This window comes from Eschrichtius robustus, chromosome 11 (assembly GCF_028021215.1).
Source record: "Eschrichtius robustus isolate mEscRob2 chromosome 11, mEscRob2.pri, whole genome shotgun sequence".
Classification (NCBI taxonomy): Eukaryota; Metazoa; Chordata; class Mammalia; order Artiodactyla; family Eschrichtiidae; genus Eschrichtius; species Eschrichtius robustus.
In genome coordinates this window covers 74,382,384-74,408,050 of record NC_090834.1, presented here as the reverse complement: position 1 = coordinate 74,408,050, position 25,667 = coordinate 74,382,384, and the positions used below count along the sequence as shown (strand labels likewise).

General features: G+C 45.2%; 1 protein-coding gene across 6 annotated transcripts in view; it reads left to right on the top strand.

The window, feature by feature from the left end:
• PLEKHA7 (pleckstrin homology domain containing A7) overlaps positions 1–25,667 on the top strand; it is a 208,872-nt gene that overhangs the window by 103,581 nt on the left and 79,624 nt on the right. For all 6 annotated transcript variants that reach the window (XM_068555733.1, XM_068555731.1, XM_068555729.1 and 3 more), the window contains one exon: positions 22,085–22,168. In XM_068555733.1, coding sequence (XP_068411834.1) covers positions 22,085–22,168 — 84 coding nt within the window. The remainder of the gene's footprint in view (positions 1–22,084; positions 22,169–25,667) is intronic.

Here is a 25,667-nt window from a genome sequence, read left to right as displayed (position 1 = left end):
ACAGACCAAAGGATATTGGTTAGGTGGCCATGAGGCCAAGAGAGAGCAGAGTCTAGAAGCAAGGAAGTCAGTGAAGAGGTGAGATAAGACGAAAGCTTGGATTTAGGACTGTGAGAAGGGAGAGGAGCCAAGACATGCCAGAGACATCTCCTAGGAAGAGTGGACAGGGCCTTATTAATTCTTTCAGGGCAGAAGAAGAATAACACTTGCTGCCATTTGTTGATAACTCACTGTGTACCAAGCAAAGTGCTGGCGCGTTACCGTCTTCATTACTTCTCCTCACAAAGCTCCAGAGTAGGCATTATTACTTCTATCCTCCAGGTGAGGAAACTAAATATCAGAGAAGTTAAGTAACTAACCCAAGGTCCCCCAGGGGAACCAAGCTAGTTCACATCTAGATCTGCTCCTGCCGAAAGGCCGCTGAACACTTGTGTAATCTCGGGTTGTTTCAGAGTTTATTGGACGTACTTCGTGAAAACGTGCTAGACCTTTTGAATTTTATGACTGAAATAAAAGTGACGAAAATCCTGTTTGCAGTCATAGCAGAAAATTAAATTGGAATGTTTACCTAGTTTTATAATGTTTTATAAAAGATCTAGACAACTTGGAATTTATGAGATCTATAAAATGTGAGTTGTTGAGAGAGCAGGAGGGCAGCTTTGGGGATGGAGATCACGTGACTCTGTGGAAAGCAGAAGGAATTTTGAATTCGGAAAGTGTTCTTGGTCTTGTATTTCTGGGTAACATTTTGTTGATGTTTTTCGTCCATTGGTCAGAAGAAAAAAAGGAATGGCCTTAATTAAAATTTCTATTGTCTTTGCCACAGAGGAAGGAAGCCTTTCGGTGGTTGTCATGGTGATGTCTGAATGACGCTGCTGAAGTGGGTAGTGATTGCCATCCAGAGCCCCGAAATGAGCATTTATCATTTCCCCTGCCCCCTGAGAGGCCTGCAGAACCAAACTGCACAGTTCCTTAATCGCCTTAAATTTGAATTTGAGCCAGCTGTGTGCATGCATGCATACATGTGCGCATGTGAGGGAATGAGCTCTGCTTCTAGCCATGGTTAGAGTCATAAAGTCTGAAACCCCATTTCTAATTCCTCTGTGCTCCTGAAGCAAAATGGCATATGTGAGGTGCTCATGAAAACTCTCAGAAAGTAATCAGGAGCTACCAGCCTTTCACGTGGCACAGCGGAACAGCTTGGGAGGCTTCCTCCCTGTCCCAGCCCTCCTGCCCCCCTCCAGGCACTCAGAAGTCTTGCCTGGCACACCTTCTCCGTGGACAGCCCATTGAACGAGGCTTGTGCTTAATGCCTGGCAACTTTAAATGCTGCCATTTACCACTGGTCCTCCCCGCCCTGCACCCAGCCGGCACACTGGAGCCATCAGGCTGCATGCAGGCAGAGTGTGGCTGTTTCTGACAGTAAAACCAGGCTCTTCTACTGGCTTTGGGGTTTCTGCACTGTGTGATTGGGGTGTAGGAAGGGGAGGTAGGGAAGAATGATGTTGTGGGGTTGGGTAATATGGATGGATTTTCCAGAGCTCTGTCTGCAGGTGTGAAGAAGACAGGCTTGTGACACCTCCCACCCACAACTGGGCAGCTCTTCTATAACCTGTCACGTAGAGTGGTGTTGTGACAAAGAGCAAAGAATTTGCCATCAGAGAACCTGGTTCAAAGTCTTAGCTCCACCTCGTAGCTAGCCCTGTGAACCTGGGCAAGAGCTTAACTTTGGTTTCCTCTTCCAGAAAACTGTAGCATTGACAGTAACTCCCTCTCCAGGTCATTGTATTGCTTGAGATGATGCTTTGTCAGCTGTAGGTGCTGTATAAGCTGTAAATTCTAATTCATTGAGCTCATATTGTACACTAGGCTCTGTGCTGGAGAATCAGAGTCGACAGAGAGGCAGGGCGAGAACAACAGTCAGAATAAGATGGAGGGGACTTCCCTGGCATTCCAGTGGTTAAGACTCGGCACTTTCACTGCCGTGGCCCGAGTTCAATCCCTGGTTGGGGAACTAAGATCACGCAAGTTGTGCAGCACGGCCAAAAAAAAAAAAAGAATAAGATGGAAATGTGTGATTCCAGTGTGCACCAGCAGGCACTTAACTCTGCTTGGTGTCAGGGAAGGCTTCTAGGTGGAGGTGACCCTTGCACTGAGTCTTGAAGGATGGGTATAAGTTAGCCAGAGAGACAGGGAGACAGCCTTCAAGAAGAAGGAACAGTATGTGCAAAGACACGGAGGCACCACTGGCACCTATCGAGCAGTGAACAGTGAGGCAGGGAACAGATAAAGGCTGGTGTTTATCCAGAGGTGGGGGGAGCTGATAGATTATCTTAAGACAAGGAGTGACACAATTGTAGGTTTAGAAATATAACTGGTAGCTGTGTGGAGGATTAATGAAAGTTAATTGGGAATAGGTGGGTGAGTACAGAGATAGGATAATGACCTTAGAGGCTACTGCTGTCATCCCAGTGAGAGTGGCCATGGGGATGGAGAAGACGGACTGGATTGGTGAAACAGGAAGTGAACTTGACAAGTCTCTGACTGAGAGGGAATGAGGGAAAGCTGTAGGATGACTTTCAGCATTTCTAAATGGTGTTGCTGTTGGCATTTTGGGAGGGACAGATTTTCATTGTGCAGGACAGTATCATTCAGCATCCTGGGTTCCCTGCCCACTAAATGCTCCCTAGTTATTGTGGCAACAAAAATGTCACTGTAATTTTTCCAAATGCCCCTGGTTAAAAACCGTGAAATGGTGGTTTCACCAACATGGGGAATAAAAGAGGAGAAATAGGGTGGGAAGAGTTCCATTGTGGAATATGTTGATTTTATGTTTGATTTACATGTTGGTAGAAGTGTAAGCAGTTGGATCTAGCGATCCAGGGCACAAGAGGGTGGACAGTACTAGAAATACAGCTTTAGGAGTCATACCCATGGCAGCTAAGGAGCTTTCCAGGGAGGATACTTAACATGAGAAGGGGCAGGTGGATGGCAGAACTTTAGGGACCATCATGTATCTTGTTTAATCTTGTGTGCTGGGGAGGACAGATAGTATTCCAGGGTCTACAGGGAAGAGGAAACTGAAGCTCTGCAAGAGCAAATGACATTTCCAAGTTTCTCTTTATCAATTTTGGCAGATTCTCTCCCTTGGCCCAGCCAGTGTCCAGATGAGGCTGGGGAGAAGTGGATTTTGCCCCTTTGCTTTGAAGGGCTCTTTGATGTCTTTCTTTGTGGGCAGTTGGTCCAAGCGTCTCAATGACTGGGCTGTTACTATCACTGCCTCACCTTGGGTTTAGAAGTCTTTGTGCGTTAGTAAGGCGGCTTCTCATGATTTGCTTTTTTCCCTGCAATGGCAGATTTTTCCTTGGTGCCTTCTGTGTTCTTGGTTCTCTGATTAATAGACACTTGAGGAATTGCAGGGAGGCGTTTAACATGCATCAGATACCATCACTAGCAGAGAAAATGATTCACTGAGCTCTTTCTCTGATGTCTGCATCCCTCCCTGCTGACATAGTTTGACGTTGGGGAATTGAGTCTGAATCTGGAAAAACACAGTTTAAATGTGTGATTCAGAGTCAGTGATGTGCAGCTGTCTCCAAAGTAGGGGTGCTTAGAGAGGTGGATGGTAAGGGGTCCAAGAGGCTTTGCACTCCCATTTCCTTTACATTACCTTCTTCAAATGTAGGAGTCATTCCAGGTTAAAGATAACAAGTTCTGGGCTCTAACCTTCAGGCCTTCCGCCAGTACCCACGCCAGGGGGTTGGGACTTCAGACCGGGATGTGGAGGGCTGGTGATTTATTTTCAGAGTGTGAAGATTCTAGTAAGATTGGCTTCTAGTAAGCTCTTACCCTATACCAAAGTTTTCTTCTTCCCTCGGAAATATAAGGAGCCAGTTTGGCCATGTTGCCTTCATGGGGAATAGTCTGTCCTTTTACTCCAGAGTCCACTTCAGATGGTGGACCCCTCATCATCCACCTCTCCAGAGTTGGAGTCAAAGGACCTAGGTTTGAATCCTGGCTCTGCCCCTACCTAACTGTGTAATCTTACACAAACCCCTTAATTTTTCTCATCCTCAGTCTCCACATCTATAAAATGAAGATAATAATACCTACCTCCTAGGATTGTAATAAGGCATGAGATATAGAATACCTGCAGAGTGCCTGGAACATATGATATGATATGATATATGATATACTTGCTGCAGTTACTGTTATGGATTTCTCTCATCTTATGTGGTTCTTTATCTACAACCCTCTCCCACCCCCCTCCCCCCCGCACACTTTTTTGGCTATCTGCAGAAATCTGGCCCTTCGGCATGGTGGACCCTCTATTTAGGGATGTGGAGAGCTAGTAGGTTTTCTTTAGGGAGAGGGGACCTCGATAAGACCAGCTACCCTATTGTTCACCTCCTGATGCCAGACACCATTTAGAAGGTCTTTCACAGAACCTACATTGGCAGTGTGGAACTGGAACTGGAACCCAGTTCTGACTCCAAATCCACAGTCTTCCACTGACTTGGATGTCTCTCCCCTGCCCTCTCCCCTCTCAGGCCTAGCTTTGCCCCTGCCCCCTCCCCCCACCAAAAGAAAAGAAAAGAAAGAACTAAACAGTAGAATAGAACCAGAAAGGCCTGTCAGGATATTCTGTCTGGGCTCCGCGGTGTGCTTACTGGAAAGTCTGAGTACTCGGGGTCCTGTGGGTTAGGTTCCTTCTTCCTGCTATGCTCCTCGACCTGAGGCTCCACTCCCTTCCTGAATGGGCATCACTAGGAAATTGAGAAGGAAATGGGTTTGGGTGGGGGGTTTCTAGAAGTGAAATAGGCAGAGAGAGCCCCTCCCTGACCGGATGTCTGAAGTCCTTCCCCCGGCCCGCACTCCAGCACTGAAGTTGGGATGGTCCCCCCTCCCTGGGTCAGGGAGGGATGCTGGGCCAGTCACGCTGTGTGATTAGGCGTCCGGAGTCCCTTGGCTCTGTTAATACCATTGCTAGAAGACCCCAGAGGGACAGTTGGGAAATAGGTGGCCTTAGGCGGTCCCGAGCAGGCATGTGAGGAAGCAGCTGTGGAGGGTGGACGGGCGTCCTAACCTGATTCAGGACAGCATCCGTGGCGGCACCGCCCGGCGTCCTAACCTCATTCAGGACAGCATCCATGGAGGCGGTGCCGTGCAGAGCAGCTGCAGGAGGCTCCTCCCCCTGGAATGTGGCTGGACTACTTTACCTCTCACCCCCCACCAACAACTTCCAAACAAAGACCCTGGGCTTTAATTCCTCATGGACATCCCCTGGGTCCTGGCACAGGTAGCCCTCAGATGTGTGTGCTGATACTTCACAGGACAGCCCTGGTTTATGGAGTGAAGTGCTAAACGTCAAGATTTATGTGGGCCATTCTTCACTGCACACCTGCGCATGAGCTCATACAACTGACTATGGGCCTGTTCTTGGTTTCCTCCTTCCATCACTGCCCTGACCTCCAGGCAGCATGCAAAACAACATTGCTAGCCATGTCCCCCTTGTTGTGAGTACCAGAGATTAACCGCCTTTCCTGTCACCACTTTCGCAGCCTGGAAGGGGACATGGGGTAAAGGAATCTAGTCGAGCAGCACCAGGTTTCAAGAGCTGGAAGGACTCCCTCTGCTCATCATTTCCAACCTTTTCCCATTTTACAGACGAGAGGCCTGAGGCCCAGAGAGGGAAAGCTACCTGCTTGCTTCCCCCTTGCGTGGTATTGTTGTTTACCTTGAACAAATTAAATGCCTGAAGTAGGATGCAGAGGAGACATCATCATGATGCAGGAAAAGAGTTTGGCTTCTGGATCTGGATTCCAGCAGGAATCCTAAATCCTGAAATGTGTGGCATTGGACAAATGACTTAACCCCTCTTAACCTCAGCCTGAGATGATAATACCTTGCAGTGTTGAAATGACCGTTAGGGGTAATACATGCAAGCATCTCAGGCAGTTACTCACAGTGGTAGGTATTCAGGAAAAGGTGACGGTTACTTTGAATATAGCCCCAGTGGTTTGTTAATGGATACTGGCTGCACTGAACTATGAAAGCTGTGGATCTAAAAGAAAAAGCTTGACATAGGTATTGTCAATCTCAGTGTAAGCTTCCTGTGAGAAGGGGCTAAGGAACCTAACCCAGCCTCCACTGTAGAACTGTGACCACCTGCTCCTGTGGCCAGGTTCCTGGGGGTTGGGTATAGGTTCTCAGCCATAGCTCTGTACAGGGCCTTGTTTCTTTGTTTTCCCACCAAAGTATCTCCTCATGCTCAGAATCTCGTCATCCTACCCATGTATTTCAGAAATCTCTTGACTCACATAATTGCTAAATGGTGTGTTTCATGAATTAATAGATTCACAGAGCTAGAGAGGGACATAAGGTCATCTTGGCAGATTGCAGGCTTGGGGTTTATGTTCTTTCCTTAGCAACATGTTGCCAAATGGGTTTTTTGGCCTGGGCTCGAAAACATCCACCAACAGGAGACAGCCAGCCAGTCTGATGTTCAGAGGCCACTCTGACTGTGACATTGTTGACACTTGATTCCTTGAAAAATATGCCTCCCAGTGACTCCACCCACTGATCCTAGTTCTACCATCTTGGACCTCAGGGAACAAATCAAATTACTCTTCCTCATGATAGCCTTTCAGAGACGATGACAACGGTCATGTGCCCTGAGTCTTCCCAGGCCATAAAACTCCAGTTCCTTCAGTGATGTGGCTTTGACCCTTCACAGCCCTGGCTTCTCTCTCCTGGACATGCTCCAGCTTTCCACTCTGGCCTGTAGGTGTGGTTCCCAGAAATGAACACAATATTTGGATCAGTTAAAAATAGAACATTTTTTACCCCCCTTGTCTTAGACTCTGTACTACTATTGAGTGAGTCCCAAGGTCTTAGTGGCTTTGTGACAGCTTTTCCATACTAATTGGGTTTGTGGTAAATCACTAAACTAATACAAATTCTGTATTATTTCCTAGAGCTACCGTAACAAGTTACTATATAAACCTGGTGGCTTAAAACAACAGAAAGTTATCCTCTTACAGTTCTGGAGGCCGGAAGTCTGAAATCACAGCATCTGCAGCCTTGGTTCCTTTTGGAGGCTCTGAGGGAGAACCCATTCCATGCCTCTCTCTTTGCTTCTGGTGGTTGCTGGCAATTCTTGGCACTTCTTGGCTTGTAGATGCATTGCTTCACTTTTGGCCTCTGGCTTCACATGACCATCTCTCCCTGCATGTGTTTTATGTGCCACTTAAATCCAGACCAACGGCACTGGATTTCTGTGCAAGGTCTTTTGACTGGACACGAGGATTCCCAGCTCTCTAAAATATATTTTTCATGTTTGTTAGCAGAAATTAGTCACTGGAAGATGGATTTTTTTTTAAGGCAGAAAATAAATTTTAAAACAGTGTGATGATGATGTTTTTTGTTTTTTTTTTTTCTTTCCATAATCCTTGTTTTCAGGAACCTAGTGTTAATTTATGGTTAGTAATAGCTAGAACCTTGAGCAATTCTCTAACCTTCCCTGACCTCAATTTCCTCATGTGTAAAACAAAGAGATTGGATGAGGTGAGTGAACTCTGGGTCATTTTCAGCTCTAAAATTCTTAATACAGTGATTTCTGGAAAGCAAGGGTTACCCTTGGTGATAAAAGGGCTCAAGTTGCCTTAATAAACTGATTGAGAATTTACAGCTCTTGACTAAGAACGCAATCATTCATGAATCTGAAAATCCGAAAAACCCTGTCCCTCTGTTCACCTTTGACAGGATATAGAGTCTGAGCCACGACACACCCCCTCCCTCTTCTCGGTTACTCATGTAGTATGAGACTACAGGACTGGCATCTAGTTGGCTCTTAAATATTTGTTGCATGAGTGAACGAATATACTTATGTATCATTATTGGGAGCAAGTAATGCAGTATCATTCAGGTCTGATCATCTAGTAATTGTGGGCCTGTTAAGATTCCTCCCGAGTGTATACCTAGCAGAAGCAATTATTTTTATTTATTTATATTCCAGTTGTATTGAGATATAATTGACATATAACACTATAATTTTAAGGTGTGCAGCATAGTGATTTGACTTACATACATCATGAAATGATTATCACAATAAGTTTAGTGAACATTCATCATCTTGTCTAGATACAAATTAGAGAAATAGAAAAAATTTTTTGTAATGAGAACTCAGGATTTATTCTCTTAACAAGTTTCATATATAACATATAGCGGTGCTAGTTATATTTATCATGTTGTACGTTACATCTTTAGTACTTATTTATATTATAACTGAAGTTCATAGTAACTTTTGACTACCTTCATCCAGTCCTCCCCCCCCCCCCGCCCCCCCAACTCACTCACCCTACTGTTACCACTCCACCCCCGCCTCTGGTAACCACAAACCTGATCTCTTTCTCTGTAGGTTTGTTTGCGTATTTGCTTTCGTTTGTTTTTGAAGTATAATTGACCTACAATGCTACGTTAGTTCCTGTTACACAACATAGTGTTTTTTTTTCTATACACTTCAAAATGATCACCGTGATAAGTGTAATTACGATATGTCACCACATAAAGGAACTACTTAGTTATTGACTCTATTCCCCGCACTGTGAACATACATCTCATACCCATGACTCACTCATTCTGCAAGTGGGAATTTGTACTTCTTAATCGCCCTCACCTATTTCTTTCCTCCCCCCCACCCAGAAGCAATTATTTTTAAAAGATGGCGGCAGTGTTCCGAAGTTGCTTTCTGGAGCAGTTTCCTTATCTGTGAGATAGGCGGCTGTGAGGGCTGGACTCCAGTGCCTGTGCTCTAAACACCACAGGGGACTGCATTTTTCATCTGGGGGTAGGTCTGTGATCTTGCTCCAGGCAGCACCGGGTCAGATGCTCTTCTGCTGCAGGAGCCCCTGCTCGCCTTCAGTGGGCACTGTGGGTGTCTATAAGGAGCTGCAGCCACTGGCACCACTCTTCTTTTGTATTCTTTAGGGTGAGGCTGTTGGCAGTGCCTCTCTGGATTTTTCACTCTGTGCAAGAGACAGTCTGCTGGCTGTCATGGGGTTCACCTTTTCGGGAGACCAGTCAGGGAAGGCTAAAGGCGAGTCCACTTGCCCGTATTGTTGGGAAGATTCTTCTAAGTTTTTCTGTGAGAGGGAAATCTTTTGGCCTATTTTTGCTGTCTTCTTTCCATTCTTACTCTTATGTAAGAAATCTTTATTCTTTAAAACAGATCTCCTTCCTAAAAGGAAGAGCTTCTCTAGAATCAATGGTGTTGGTACAAGATAGGTGTCGCGAACTCAAATGTCTGTAGAGGCTTAGCAGATAACAAAAAACCAGACTGCGTGTATGCTCTCCAATTTGTTTTAGGAATACTCTGTCCTCTCTGTTTATCTTTTGTGTCCCTAATTCTGGTTGAGATATGGGTATGAAGAAATTTCTGTCCTGTAGGGAAATTAGAAATAAAGGTGTGATGACAAATAGTACTAGACGTACACCCTCAACATCAGGAGGCAGTAGGGAGTAGTGGGGACTGCAGTGAACTAGAAGGGCCATCCCACCTCTCATGGGGGCCCGCTGTTGCCACAGTGTTTGGTTTTCCAAGATGAGCTGGGTTTTTGTATGAAAACGTCCTGTTGTTAAACTTGGTCTCAATTTAAAAAATCTGTGTGGTTCAAATAAAATGAATTCTGGGGACAAATTGGTTTGCAGGTAATCAATTTGAAACCTCTTAATACATGTTGTGGCAGATCGGCATATGGCATGGGCTCCTGCGTCATCTCTCTGTGGGTTGGTCTGGTTTGGTGGGGTGGTCCTAGAGGAGCTGTGTGTGGAAGGGGCCGCTTATGTTCATCCTTGCATGTGGATATGGAGGGATCGAAGATACGTAGAGTAAAAAGCAAGTTAAAGAATAATATGTACAGTTTTATTCTGTTTATGTAAATTTTTTTCTAAAAAGATGTGTATATAAATTTTAAATGCATAAAAATTTCATAAAGGCAAAGAACAAAAACAAAGAATACACAAGAAACTGGTAAAGAAAGGTGTTGCCTCTGAGATTGACACTGAATTCAAGGCAAGAAAGGAACCTTCTGCTTTTTAGTTTATACCTGTCTGTAACACGGAATACAGCTGACCCTCTGTATCCGCGAATGCAGAACCCACAGATAAGGAGGGCTCACTGTACTATGCCATTTTATATAAGGGACCCGATCATCTGTGGATTTTGGAATTGGGGAGGGTCCTAGAACCAATCCCCCACAGATGCCAAGGGACGGCTGTACTTAATTTTTGTAGGGTTAAATGAAAAGAGTTGTTGGAAAGCATAATTGCCGTATAAAGAGTGTAAGCCTTCAGTGCTGAGAGTACAAGGAAGGAAGAAGGCAGAGTGGTCTGGAGTGATCAGGAAGGACTACTGGGAAGAGAAGAGGCCTTGAAGATTGGGTAGCATTCGTTAGGGAAGAAGACTGTAGGAGACAAAGCCCAGGGGTAGGAAAGACGGGGTGATGTGGGGACTGATAAACGCTTAAATTTGGTAGGAGCTGAGGGTCTAGGGAAGTGGTGAGAGAGAAGGAGGCTTTAGCAGTGAGGAGCCACGGAGGTTGTGTGCCAGGACATAGTGGAACGAGAGCTGTGCTCCAGCATGGTCAATCTGGCAGTAAGGACGAGGGAGTTTGGAGGCAGGACTACAGGGTGGGAGCCTCTCATGCGGCCTCTTTGGGCTCCCAGGTAGCTGTCACTGATCCCTGCCAGGGTGTTGCCTGGTGAACGAAGGTTATAGCTATATGCCTGGTGCATAAGCTCATGGCACTTCCCGTTTCTCCACTCTCAGGAATGTGGGCTTTGGAAGTTGGCCAGCCTCTGCTGCTGCTCGATGTGGTTCCTGTACCTCTGCTGCCAGCATGTCTCCCCAGACATTTTGGAGGTTCTGTGGAGCAACTGGCCATTGACTGAAGTGTAGCCGCTAAGAACAAGCCCATACTTTGGAGTCAGGCAGATATGGGCTTGAAGTCTGACTTTGTCACCTACGGATTATGTGACCTTGGGGTGGCACTTGACCCCTTTGGGCTTCAATATTCATGTTTGCAAAATGGGGATAAAACGATTTACCTTCTAGGGTTGTTGTACCCAGCAGATTGACACATAGCAAGCTGGTGGGCCTTGCTGTACTTTTACATTGTGGTACTCACTCTGATCTGCAGTTATATATATTTATATTATTTATGTTTAATATTATAAAATACTTACTGTATCTATTTATGACCATATCAGTCTATTCTTTTGGATTGTACGCTCCAGTTCAGTGGGAATAATTATGTTCTAATCACTGTTTTAGCCCAAAACACTCAGCGCAGAACACATAGTAGCGCTAAATAAATGTTGGATGAATGGAGTTTGTGCTCTTAAACCTACTCCAGCCTTTACAAACAGTTGACTTGTGATCAACTAGGATGTATCTGTAGTTGAGAGCCTAACTTCTCTGTGGTTGAAACAAGTTTTGTCAATTCAAATGCCCTTGTTAGGATGATATGTCAGGGTGGCTTGTTGAGTCCTTCATTCTTTCATTCTACGGTGGCAGATCTGTTTTGTGGGGCTTGATGTTTATAAAATTTGGGAGGTCTTCTTTAAAAATATATGCAATTGTAGAAAGCACGTACACACGTTGCTAGGCCCCTTTCTAGGGCCTTGGAAGGGGCTTGTGAAAGTGAAGGGCTCTAGTACTTGAAATTCCTTAGTCTCACAATAAATCATCTCTGCATTTAAAGATTTATAGAATACTCCCTACAGGCAGGGGTGGGAGTTGTGAAGGATATGGACATTTCTAAAAGGGAAAAAATGATGTTAATGGATACAGGTTTTAGTAAAGCTGTCATTCCAAGTAGACTCAGAACAAAACCCCGTTGTTTTGTTTTTTGCTTTTTGTTTTTTTGTCATTCAGCAAATATTTATTGAGTACCTACTATGTGCCAGGCACTATGTAGGCATTGGAACATAGCTGTGAAAACAGAAGTCCTTGTCACCTGCGTCGTGACTTGTAGACCTACACAGATGCAGTGAAGAGCCACAGTGTTGCTCTGAGGCCGTGGAGATAAAGGCACTTTGATACCTTAGTTTGCCTTTCTAACCCCCTGCCCTTCTTGGTAGCCATCCCAAGCAGTGATGAAAGAATCATAGATTTGGGAGTGAGCGTGATGGCTTGTAACTGCTCAGCCTCTTCCTGGCCATGACCATGAGAGATAGTGATAGAGGAGCCTTCATTTCTCCACCAAAGGCTCTCTGCTTTGGGGCTGATTTCAGCCACAGTGTGGCAGAGCAGAACTGAGTGAGCAATTCATTCTGACTCCGGGGCTCACAAGTGGAGGTGTTTCTCATATTCTGCTACCAGAGGGGCAGCCAACCTTATGGTCTCAAAGAACAGAAGAATTGGGGCCTGGAGACACAAAGTGCCTGCCTCGGTGTTTACCTCCAGCCAGTGCTCCACTTGGCCACAGCGCGGTGGTGACTCACAGCTGGAACTGTGTTCCTGCATAGTTGCCAGGTTTTGCGTGGGGCTGGGCGAGGAGAAAGGAGAATGAATGAGTAGGAGCAAGTGGCTGCTGGATTTGTAACACCTTGGGAGGCAGCTGCTCCAGAACCGAAATTGAAAGAGAGTAGGCGGGCTGGGAGCCTCTGCTTCACCTCTGCAGGTGGCCGGGCCCTCCCTCCCAGTCTGACCTGAGCTGGGGTTTTCATAAGGCCCGGGCTGGGAAGACACAGCATGGAGCTCGAGGAGAGAGTGAGTGTGTCTGCCGTCTTTCCCAGCGAGAACAGAGCTGGAGAGCAGGTTAGTCCTATACTGGTTACTATACTGGGATTCAGTTTGCCGTGATGTATTCTGATTTATGAAAGTCAAGTAATGACAAAAGAAAGGGAGTTTTCAATGGGTTGGTTGGGAGCGTCTGCAGTTTAAAAAAAAAAAAAGAACCCAATTTAATTGGGAATAAACAGGACAAAAGTATCATTAACTACACCTCCCCGATGTCATTACAAAGGATATTCTGTTGGCAAGTGAGACTGGGGAGGACAGCTGTTCTGCCTCCTTCCTTTGTGTTTTCAATTATGTGCAGTGTTGTTACATTTCAGTCTGTGGCTCCAGCAGTAGTCTGAGATGAACCTCAGTGTCTCAAGATGTTACAGCTGGAAGATCCCTAGAACATCACCTGGTCTAGCCTTCTCATTTCACACTGGAGGAACCTGACTTATTGAAGAGCATTAAGGAGAAGCATAAAACTGGGTGTTCTCTGAGGTCGAAAATGTTTCCATGAAGTTTTAAAACTTCTGTAGAGTGTGTGTCCCTGGCTCAGCACAGCCTGCTGGGAAGGCTGTTTTTTCTTGGGCTGCACTTTCTGAACCATGGGGCTCGACCCAATGAGGGACAGAAGTGTGGCTGAAGGAAGGTGCGTATTGATCTGAAACTACTTTGCCTGGCAGGCGAGTTCTAAGTTTAAACAAGAGGCTGGTTGTTTTGCTTTAACTCAAAGGGAAGAAAATGTGTTCTTGAGCCAGGCTAATAATACGGGAGTTTGCAACAGAAAAAGACAAAACAACTCTATTAGAGTGGCGTTTTAGAGCTAGCAAAAGAAAAATATAACAGACACTGAAGGCTGAGTGTCTGCCATAGGCCAGGCACATTATCGGTACTGTTTATAACAATCTTGCAGGGTTGGAATTGTCTCCTCTTTTTACAGATAAGGAAACCAACACTCAGAAAGGTCATTAACTCTTTCAAGGTCGGGTACCGCCAGCGTGCAGCAGAGCTGGGGTTTGAACTGCAGCCTGTATGACTGAATAGCCTGGGCTTCATGCTTTGAAGCCCGCGTGTGGCCTTGATGGAGAGTCTAACCCCCTCATTGGACAGATGAGGAAACTAAGACCCAGAGAGGTTGTGTATTTGCTCAGGGGCGTGAAACTAGTTGGTAGTAACAGAGCTGGTACCTCGGCTCCTATTACATTGCTTCTCTGCCAACTTCCTTTAAAAAAAAGTTAGGGGAGGGGAGGCTATCTGGGTTTGATTTCCTCATTCAGTCAGGAGTTTGGCTTTAGTCTTTTCATGGTTATTGAAGTCCTGTGGAGCCACAATTAAAACTTCCTATTAACCATCAATTCTAAGTATTGGAGCCCCATGTTGGGGCTTGGGGAGAAGAGAGGCTTGCAGTGTGGGTTACTGGGTCAGAAGAGGTAATTTATGAAATGAGTTGGCCACTGAGTGGAGAGCCTAATGAAACATAGATCTTTTCAGATCATGATGGAAGACTTCAGTCAGTTAAATTCAGTGTTTGGAAAGGAGAGGCCTCCCTCTTGCAGGATGTGAGAGCTTTCAGTTCACTCAATTTTGTGACTCCCTTGAGCCCAGCTCTGTCTGTGCCAGGCTCAGCCCCTTTTGGCACCTTTGGGCAAGGAGAGCAGATACTGACTGCCCCTCCGGGTGATGGGTCTGAGGTTTGGCTGGATTTCAGTGTCTTTGCCTAGTTGGGTGTGTGAGTGAGTCAACTGTGGACAGTGTGGGAGTCGGGAAGGCCCTTCCTTGGTCTACACCGTGCTCCCCAGGGCTGGTGGAGTCTCCTAGCCTGGGTGTAGGATCCTTTATCAGGGCCTGGGGGCCCCTGCCTCCCCAACTCTCTCTGGGGCATGTGTGATACTTGGGCTGCTGAAATCAGAAAATGAGAGTGGTTCCGCACAGCCTCTCCCTGAAGGTGGCGTGTGTTTGTGCTCAGGCTGTTGAGATAAAGGACTTCAAGTGCCTGCTCCATGGTATTGCTGTTCTGTGCTGCAGGAGATACATGAGAAATCTGTGAATGACTGCCCCCAGCCCTGTGGGAACTTAGGATCTTACTGGAGGTGGGGGGAGAGGGGAAGGAGAGCAAACACACATGAAACAGTAGAGAGCAATGTGAAAGCATATAGTCAGTCACCAAATTCTAGGTTTCACACCAAATACTCTCCAAGTTTACAAAAAGGAGATACAGGTGATGTTTGTATTATCCTCCTGTGTGTTTTTAATCATTCAGTAATTGCCTCTAGGGTGTTTGCATTCCATTCTTTGATTCTCTCTGCTGAGTGTACTACCTCTCCTTTGCAGCAGTGAGGGGGAGGGGAGTTGCAGGGGAGGGTTAATTTCTCCAAATTATATTGTAACACAGTTGGGAGAGAGCCAAGGATTAAGCATTCTTACCATGTTGGTGTCTGATGCTTCCTTCCTCAGGTAGTAAGAGCAGAAGCCACTGCCTTTTGATGGCTTATGACCCTTGTTTTTGTCTCTTTGTGACCCAAGTCCAGACTTCAGTAGGGTTAGCTAGCTTATTTGGAGGCATGGCCTCGCTTTAAAGTAGGAGTCTCCTTAATCATTATTTCTCATTCATTCATTCAGCACATATCACAGAGCCAGACTCTGTTACAAGCTGATAATAGCAATAAAAAGACAGGCAAGGTCCTTGCTCTCCTGGAATACACTGTTAGTCCGGGATACTGATGATCATCAAACACAGACATAAGTAAGAAAAATAACAGTAACAATTAAAGTAGGGTGATGTGATATGAAGTGACTGGGAGCCTACTTCAGTGGGTAGTTGGGAAGGGCTCTGAGATGATAGTTCTGCTGAGGTCTGAATGACAAGGAACCAGTTAGAGAGTATGGGGGAAGAGCATCCAGTACAAAGGTTGTTAAGTAAGAGAGAGCTTGGTATTCAAGGAGCAGAAAGGAGACCGATGTGGCCAGAGCAGGATGGGGAAGGAGGATAGTGGTGCAAGAAGAGGATGGAGCTAGGCAGGGGTCAGATCATCTAGGATCTTGTAAGCCAAGGTAAGGAGCTTGAATTTTACTGTGTGTGTGATGTGGAGCTGTTGTAGGGTTTAAAGGAGGAGGGAGTGTGATCTAACTGACATTTTAAAAGATTCATCAGGCTTTTGATGAGGAGGATGGGTACAGAGGCCAGGGTGGAAGCAGGAAGAGCAGTTAGGTGGCTGTTGTGATGACTAGGGTGCTGACTATAGACATGAAAAGAAGCGTATGAGTTCAGAGTATGTTTTTTAGATGGAGGCAACAGGACTTGCGAACATATGGTGTGTAGCCGTTAAGGTAAAGAAGTGACGGATGACTCCTAGGTTGTTGGATAGCGATGCTGATAATGGACATAGGGAATCCTGGAGGAGGAGTATTGGATTTGGTAGGAGTGAGGGGAGGAGATTCATTCTATTTTTGCCCTGTTAAAATTTAGATGCCTGTTAGTCATTGCCATTGTCGAGACACAGCCAGGGGACTTCCCTGGTGGCGCAGTGGTTAAGAATCCGCCTTTAAATGTGGGGGACATGGGTTCGATCCCTGATCCGGGAAGATCCCACATGCCACGGAGCAACTAAGCCTGTGCGCCACAACTACTGAGCCTGCGCTCTAGAGGCCTCGAGCCACAACTACTGAAGCCTGCGCGCCTAGAGCCCGCGCACCGCAACGAAGAGTAGCCCCCGCTCACTGCAACTAGAGAAAGCCCGTATGCAGCAACGAAGACCAAACACAACCAAAAAACAAATTAAAAAAAAAAAAAAAGACACAGCCAGGTTCAACAAACATGAATTGAGTACCTTCTGTATGCTAGGCGTTGTGTGATGCCCTTTCATATATCCTCACAACAACCTTTTGGAAGGATATTATTATTATTTCCTATTTGCAAATGGAAGAAATAAGGCTCAGAGACCTGAGGTGGCTTGTTCTGGTTTGAACCCAGATCTTCTGACCCCAGGACTCTGGGCTGACTTGTTGCCCAGGGTGGATATTGAAGGAAGCTGGTTAGTACTGTGTTGATGGCACTCACTTGGAGAGAGGATGGGGACCATATGTTGTCTCGTCAAGGCCTGATTCCCATGCTTCTGGAAGAAGGGCCTGTCAGAGTAATGCCAGTGTGCAGCGAGCTGCTTGACATTTTCAAATAGTGCAAGCTCCAAAGACCACTTCAGTAACATCCTCAGCCCCCTTATGAAATGCCACATGAATAGCGGTGACACTTTGTACTAAATGAGCAATTCTGTAAAAATGTTAAGTAAAATAAAACAAAAGTTTCTTAAGAAGTGTTGGGGGAATGTAGAGATGCCATTTCGACTGTTGGCCGCTATCTCTTTACTCTGCAGCCCAAATGGGAGCTGAAGGCGGGGAGGCAATTTCTTGTGTTTTTGGAGTTTTGGTTATTAATTTGGGGACCTAACTAGGAGCATTAGTAGGTTACCTGGAACCTTGGCTTTCTGGAGACACTGGGATTTAGAACAAAGATAGTAAGTGCCTTAACAAGTCTGGAGGCAGTGCTGACTGTGGCTGGAGGTCTGCAGGGTGACTCTTTTATAGCATTCTGAGAGCTGTATTGAGGAGCCAGAAGGTCTACAGTGGCAGCTGCCGCCAAGCATACCAATGAGAAGAGCCTTGATAGAGTCCCTCCGTGGGCTTCAAGACCGGATGCTTTCCTTACATTTTAAGTTGTTTCCTCTCCTCTTTATAGCAGGGGCCAGATAAGAGCTAGTGCTGACAGAGCAGATCTGTCACACTCTCAGCATACCAATACCACCACTGTCAGAAAAGCAGATTTATCAGGCTGCTCCGACCTCCACTCTTGAGCACCATTCACATAACTCCAGAACTTCTTGCCATGCCAAAAAAAATGGCTGTGCTAAATAAATTGGAACCTTTATGTTTAACCAGCCAGAGTCACTGTTCACATTATAGTCAAAGTCTGTATGAGTGGAAGAATTAATCTTGCAAAAATGTTGCAAGAGACTGTAGGACTCATTTACATTTTGACTAGCCCTGTCTGTGGCTGTAGGTGGGCTCTTCCTTCTAGTGAGCTCAAATCAGTCTCCGGTTCTCCCTGGTCCTCACTCTGTTCTCTTACCAAGTCTCCTGTGTTGGCTGTCATACTTCTTTAGGGCCTAACCCAAGTCCTTCCAGCCCAGGGCTTGTGAAGACGTGCTTGTTTACATGGATGGTTACCCATGGCCCGCCTTTATGGGGCTTGTCCTTCCCTGCCATCTTCCACCCGTGCTCCCTGGTCCTCTCACAGGCGAGACTGGCTGCCATTCAACCTGGAGGGCTGCTCCTGGGAGGAAGAGTGGGATCTGAAAATAAAGGCTAGGTTATGCTCTACCTCATTTGCCGAGTTACTTTCTCAGTAGTCTGAAACGCAACAGAAGCCCTTGTATGGAGGAGAGAGAGTTTCTGTGCTCCATTGAAACCAGCCACCTGGCACCCGGCCGGGTCACCTCCATCACTGCCAGGGAGCAAGGTGGCAATTCAGGTTTAAGAACAGGTATTTCAGGGGATTTGTCTGTGCCTGCTAACTTCATCTTAAGATAGGGTGATAGGATATGAGATTCTTCATGGGTTTTAGAAAATCATAAGTCAGGAAATGGGGCAGGCTGGGGGCTTTTGGCCCGAGGGGTTAAGGACAGCAGGAAAAGTCAGAGGACTTTGCAGTCTCCCAATGGGTGGGGGAATCCAGCGTTCAATAGGCAACCTCCATTTGGTGAAGGTGAGCCTGGAGTGGCAGAAAGAGATAAGAAAGGTGGTGGGTGCAGGAACACAGGAGTTGACTGTTGTGGGCACGTCATTTCCCCTTTCTGGGCCTTTCCTCACCCGTGGCTTGATGTAACGAAACACAGCCTGCCCTGCTGGGTGTTTAGGCAGATTGAATGAAGTAGTCCAAGGACCTAACTCTTCTTCCTTTGCCAAAAAGTGCTGAACCAGAAGCTCTGCCATTAGCAAGCTGGGCGAGTTTGATCAGAAACCATCGAATTTTAAGACCTCGGTATTCAGGAGGCATTACTACTTTTTAAAAAATTTATTTAATTATTATTTATTCGGCTGCATCGGGTCTTCATTGCTGCACATGGGATCTTCGTTGCGGCACGTGGGATCTTTAGTTGCAGCATGCGAACTCTTAGTTGTGGCATGTGGGATCTAGTTCCCTGACCAGAGATTGAACCTGGGCCCCCTGCATTGGGAGCTTGAAGTCTTAGCCACTGGACCACCAGGGAAGTCCCCCAGGAGGCATTGCTTTGATTCATCTCTTTTCTCAATGTATTGAGTCCTTTTTTTTTTTTTTTTTTTTTTAAATTTAGTCTTCCAATAACATCCCATAACCCACAATCTTCATTTCCTTTTGCATAATATAGGAATAAAAATATCTGTGCTGCCTACCTCAGTGGGTACTTGGGAGGGTCAAATACAATAATGAATGTGACCACACTTAAAACTTCATGTAAATGCAGGAAATGGTGGTGATGGTGCTGTGGTTGATAACTGTTTTTAGCAAAAAGGGCAGCGTCCATATTAGGGAAGAAAGGCTGAGGAGCTGCCTCTAGGTCTGATCAAATGACAGCTATATTTTTGTCCACTTTAAAAAACTATCTTTCTTCTAATGTTAGAATGTGAAAATCATCACAGTGCCTACACCTTCCAGCTCAGGATTCATTTACCCAAGACCCTGGGCTTATTTAAGCTGGTACAAGTTGGGTGTGGGGAGCCCAGGAGTTGCCATTCAGGTTGTACAGTGTATATGAAGGCATTGCTGGATGCCGGATGCTGCTCGAAGCACATAGAAGATTTGCTCTTTGCTCACATCTACAAGAGATTCACCAGGCTGACCTTGGGATAGGACCAAAGGCTGTTTGGGGGCTACTGAGTGCCACACAGGTGTTGTCATTCAGAAATTTGGCCCTGGGCATAAGGGGAAGGAAGGAGGTGGGGAGGGAGAGGGAGTAGCAGTAGATGCTGCTGTTTTTCAGATGCCTTGTCTTTAGGGACTTCTGATCTTGACCAGGAAGCTGCCAGCCCCACAGACTCCTAAGGGAAGGGGACAGCAGGTTATCATGCAAAGAGCATCGAATTTAGAAATTGAAGACCTGGATTCATGTCCCAGTCTTATCACTTATTGACAGAGTTATCTTGAGCAAGTCTCTTAACCTCTCTGAGCCATTTCCTCATTCATAAAACAGGGGTCGATGGTGTTAATAGTTAAGATGTGTAAGAAAGGGCTTTGTAGAGGTAATCGTGGATAGGAATTATTGTTATTCCCATTATGAGCAGAGCATTTTTTTTTTTTTTTTCCTCTAGGTAGAAATGAGGCAGGCTTAGGTAGAGTGTTTTCAAATTCCCTGGTGAATGGAGATGGCTAAAAGAAACTGGGTGCAAATAAAGCCTAACCCATGAACACAATGCAAGGATTTCTGAAATAGGTGTTATGGGGGCCTGCTTCTCATCCTTATCCAGACGCTCTTTCCTCAACTCTATTTTTTTTGGGAAGAACAGTCTGCTGCCTGCCAGATGAGGTCATAGGATTCCAAGGGCTTTGCCTGGAACCAGGAGCTGGGAATTCGGAGGCTGGCAGTGGTTGGGAGGGTTGAGAGGGTGCTAGGGGTGGTGTGCAGTTGCAGGGCCAGGGAGCAGACTGGCCTGATGGCTCTGCCTATTTCACGTAGGGCTTATTAGGATTCAGGCTGCTCAGACCTCAGTGCCAGCTTTACCCAGACACCAGAACGCAGGACGCTCTGACAGCCCCAGGGCAGAGTAAGGCAAACTTTGTAGGCTTAGAGGTTTGTTTTTTTTTTAACCTTTATGCTATGCTCATTTAAACCTACTAATCTCTGGGGTGAGTCAGGGCCCAGTTTGGGGACGGGACTGATATCTTAACACTATCGAACTGAGGTGATATGTTGACTCTGACAAGAAAAAGCATTTTAACCGTCTGTATAAGGAGCCTTAAAAAATGACCATGCCCTTTGATTTAGTAATTTTACTTCTGGGACTTTAACCCAAGGAAATAATTTGAATTGCAGAAAAAGCCCATATATGCAAAGATATATCGATTATAATAATGGGGGTGGGGTAGGGGAAGCACCTAAAATGTCCAGCATTAGAAGAATGTAAATCTTTCTAGAATGTAAGCACTGCGGGGTAAGGACTTTTTTGTTCACTCTGTATCTCTAGCACCTCAGACAGTACCTGGCACACAGATGGCCAGTAAACATTTTTTGAACAGTTATATGAAAAAAATTTTACATCTATATGATAAGACTATTATTCACCTATTTCAAATGAAGACATCTTAATGACATAGGAAATTTTCTGTTAATTGGATGTGAAAAAAAGCAGGATACAGATTTCTAAATACAGTAAAATCATATTTTTTTAATAAAATGATAAAAAAAAAAAAGCTAGGAAGGAGAAGATACCCAGGTATATCTCTAGGTGGTGAGATCATGGGTGACTTTTTTTCTTTCTATATTTTCTAAAATTTCTAAAATAACTATGATTTCGTGATTGAGAAAAACATTTTAACATAAATCATATTCTTTAAAGAATAGAAAAAGGAGGTTAGGTTAGTTTATTCGTGGATCAGAGCAGCAGCCTCTAGAGCCAACTCCTCCTTCCTTTCAAAGAACCAGGCAGCCTTTATGAATACACAAAACACCTACACACTTCGGTTGTGTCTGTCAACTCGGTGTGGAAGCTGATCCCTTCTCACTTCAAAAGGGTGATAGAAACTCCACCGTGTTGAAATTGTACAGGTCATGTTGCAGAGACATGCCCATACATTTATATCCCATCACTGAAGTGAAGACATTTTGTAGTAGGGAGAAGAATTTTAAGAAGATAGATTTTTCTGGGTGGGTGTTAATTCTTAGGATTCTTTCCCTGGTTCATTGGTTTTGGAAGCTGTTGAAAGTGCCATCTGCTTTCCTTCATTCTTGTTTTCAGCTCGTGCCATCTTAAAGTAACTTTTCGCTGAGTGAGTCAGTTTGTTGGAGTTAGCCCTTCATGGACTGTCTCTCTAAGATACAGTGCTGTCTTGGAGGCAAGACTTGCCTAGAATTGAAATCCCCACGTCTTGGGTGGGCTTTGGTGCCTGAGCTGGAAGATTTTGGGTTTTCAGCGCAGCTGGGTTCTGGAGTGGTCTCATCCTGGGAGGAGTCTGTGTTGTCCGGGGGTCCTCAGACATTAATGACCTGTTGTTGTGTCTGTGAGCCTTTCCATTCACAGGACTTCTCATTCATTATCTCTCTTTCTCTTTAGCCATAACCAGCAGACCACCGCCTTCAGGCATCCTGTGAGTGGGCAGTTTTCTCCAGAAAATAACGAATTTATTCTTCAAGAAGAGTAAGTACATTTGTATATTCTCCTTTTCCAGGCAGAGCTTGGGAGCTTAAAGGCATTTGCTTAAAACAAAGCTTGTGGACTGTTTTCTCTCTCAGACATAGGGGCTTGGCGTGGATTGTTTGATTCAAGGTGAAACTCGAGAATTCTGTTTGTCAATCTCTAGACTTCTCTCAGCGGGTAGATGTGGAAGCCGGGAGGTGATATGGGGATGTGCTGTGATGGTTGTTGTCAGAGCCTCTTCAAAGCTCCCTTGCCCCGAATGATCCCTTTCCCCTCGAGCATCACCTAACACACTAGCTGTGCTCTGAGAGGACCCACTCACCTGTTGTGACAGTACCTTAAATACAGCCTCAGGTCCAGCTGAACCAACCTCCTGAGGAGGCCTCATATAGGAGCCCAAAGCCAGGGCTTAGAAGAGAGGAGGGCTGGTGGCACCCATTGTCCCTGAACATTTTGAGTCCTTTCTGCTTGCTTTCCCTAACACGGGCACCTTCTTGCCCCTCAGTCCCATTTCACCAGGGCCTCTGGGGTGCTCAGAGGTAGGTTGTACCACCCAGGGCTTGTCTGCTTAAAAATGCATGTACAGCCCATGCATACATTTTGGGGAGGTGTTCTCCCAAAAACGAAGGCAGAGAAATGTGTGCAAGTGTCTGTGTTCCCTTCTGATCATTTGAGACAGTTCTGTTTGAAGAAAACAATTCTGTCCGAGCAACTAATAGAGACATTGGCTTTAAGTGTTTTTCTTTTTTTTTCTATAAAAAAATATATATACACACAGATACATATATATGTATGATGTGTGTGTGTATATATATGTGTATATATATATATATATATATATAAAATTTTTTTTTTGGCCGCGATACACGGCTTGTGGGATCTTAGTTCCCTGACCAGGGATTGAACCCAATCCCTTGGCAGTGAAAATGCGGAGTCGTAACCACTGGACTGCCAGGGAATTCCCAAGGGTTTTTTCTTTTTTCCCCTTCAAATCATTTTTCTTCTGTTCAGTCACCTAGATATGTTCAAGTATAATCTTAAATTATCAGTATTTATATTTTTACAGCATTTCCCTCTCTCAGTACTTAAACTTTTAAACTAATATGGAAAATTTCAAACATATACAAAAGTAGAGAGATACAGTAATAAATCCGATATATTCATTACCCATCTTCAACAGTTTCCAAAACATGGCTGATTTTATTTTATCTATACCCTCCCCCTCACCCCTGGATTATTTTGAAGCAAATTCCGAACATATTATTTCATCTCAATAGTGTTTTCAACTTAGAATCATTATCCAACAGAATTTTTAAAACTAAAAATCTGTAATTATGATCATACTGACATTCCTTGCATGTTTACTCTGTGCTGGGGATTTTATATGCATATCTCATTTAATACAATAATCCTGAGGGGTAGACCATCATCACCATCTTAGAGACGAAGATACTAAGACCCAAAGAAGTCACGTCACTTGCCCAAAGTTGTCTGGCTAGAAGTAGAAAAGCCAGGATGTCATCCCAGCCTGATCTCTTTTTGGTCAGGTCTAACCCTTGCACTAGTCAGAAGCTGTTTGCTCAATTATTTTGGTGCTCGCGGCCCACAGGACATGACAGCCAGACTGTGGGGCTTGTGGGGGGTTGGGGGGTGTTTGAAAGCATTAATACTATTAGAGAAAGAGGGGATGCAAGGTAAAGATTGTCTTGTCTCCTACATTGAAAAAGACCTGCTGTGTAAAGACAAAGCCAGAATGCGGACTCTCTGAATTCCAGCTTGGAATGAGTTTGTTTATAGAATCCTGAAGGTTAGAAGCTCTTGGGAGGTCATTGAGTTCAGCCCCCCTCCTTAGGCATCCAGGAGACACAGGCGCCTGTCATTATTAAAGGTCTGGATGTAGAATCCATCAGAATATTTAGCTTGAGAAGTTACCAACTTTAATAAGAGCTTCTGGAGAAATGCACATTTTCCATCACTAAACACCTCTGTCACACATCCTTTTTCTCATTGTTAACAGAAGACTTTATCCCTTGACCACTTCTGAGAAGGTAGCTTCTTTATCCTACCAAAATATCTCTGCAGCTAATCTCAATTCCATCCAGTTTCCAAGGAAAAGATATTCCTTCTTTTCAAGGGTCACTTTTTCCCTCTAGATCCCGTTTCCTGAATGTCATAAGGGGTGCTTGCTCATTTCAGATGATGGGTACAACTATATGGCCAGACATTCCTTGAAGCAGACAGAATGTGCTTTAGGCATTGAGAGGAAGGGATGATTCCTATGAACTGATGTGGTGATTGCTGCACTTATTCACTGAATACTTAGTCAGTGCATACATGTGTCAGGGGCTATGCCAGACTCTGCAGTTATAGCAGCAAACAAGACAAATGTGGTCCTGTCTGTAAAGAGCTTACGGTTGAGTAGGGAAGATAATTAAACAAGAGATGACAAATGCGATAAATGTTCAGGATAGAGGGAACATAGGGTTCAAAGGGAGTTGATAAAAGAGGGTTGTAACCTGGCTCCGGGATTGTGGAAGGCCTCTCCATGCTGGGAAAGGATGTTCTTTAAATTGAGACCCGTCCAGTCAAGGTGAACAACTTGTGCAAAGACCGAGAGGGGAGAGCATGGGGCATCTATACTAGTTGAGTTAGAATGAAAAACGAAGAGCACCAAGTGGATTCTGGAGATACTTGGGAGGTAAAATTGACAGGACTTGGTGATTGATTGGCTGTGATGGGGACGAAAGAGAGGGAAGACTTTCTTGAAGTGTCTGGACCTAAACTGGAGGAAGGGGGAGGATGAAGATAAGTGTGCATGAGTGTGAGGGTCATTCACAGCTGAGGGAAGTGTGACCAGCCTTGGCAAGAAGACTGACATGTCACTTCCCAGAACTTCTGCTGCCAGTGTCCTTGTCCCTGCGATGAGCCACAGCTGCCCCCGCCTCTGCAGGAGACCCTCCAACACTAGCAGAAATAAGGCATTACCCTATATATCCACCAGAGGGCAGACAGTGGAAGCAAGAAGAACTACAGTCCTGCAGCCTGTGGAACGAGAACCACATTCACAGAAAGATAGACAAAATGAAAAGGCAGAGGACTATGTACCAGATGATGGAGCAAGATAAAACCCCAGAAGAACAACTCAATGAAGTGGAGATAGGCAACCTTCCAGAAGAAGACTGACATGTAATGGAGGATTGTGAAGGAGAGATAAGGTTGGAGAGGGAGAATGCAGCCAATTATCCAAATTGCTTCCTCCTGAAATAGACTTGGCTTTTCCTCCAGGTAAATCCTGGGGGAGCTCTGGAGGGTGAGTGAGACATGATTTGCCTTCCCAGAAACCATTTTTTAAAACTGTGCTAAGGAATATGATTTCCACTTTGTTCCCTTAGAAGAGCTTAATTTTGTTGTGTAGTGTGTTATGTGGTGAGAAAAAAAAAGGCTGAGATGACCGTTTGTGTCTTTATATCAGCTCTCAGATTAATGTGTTGGGTAGAAA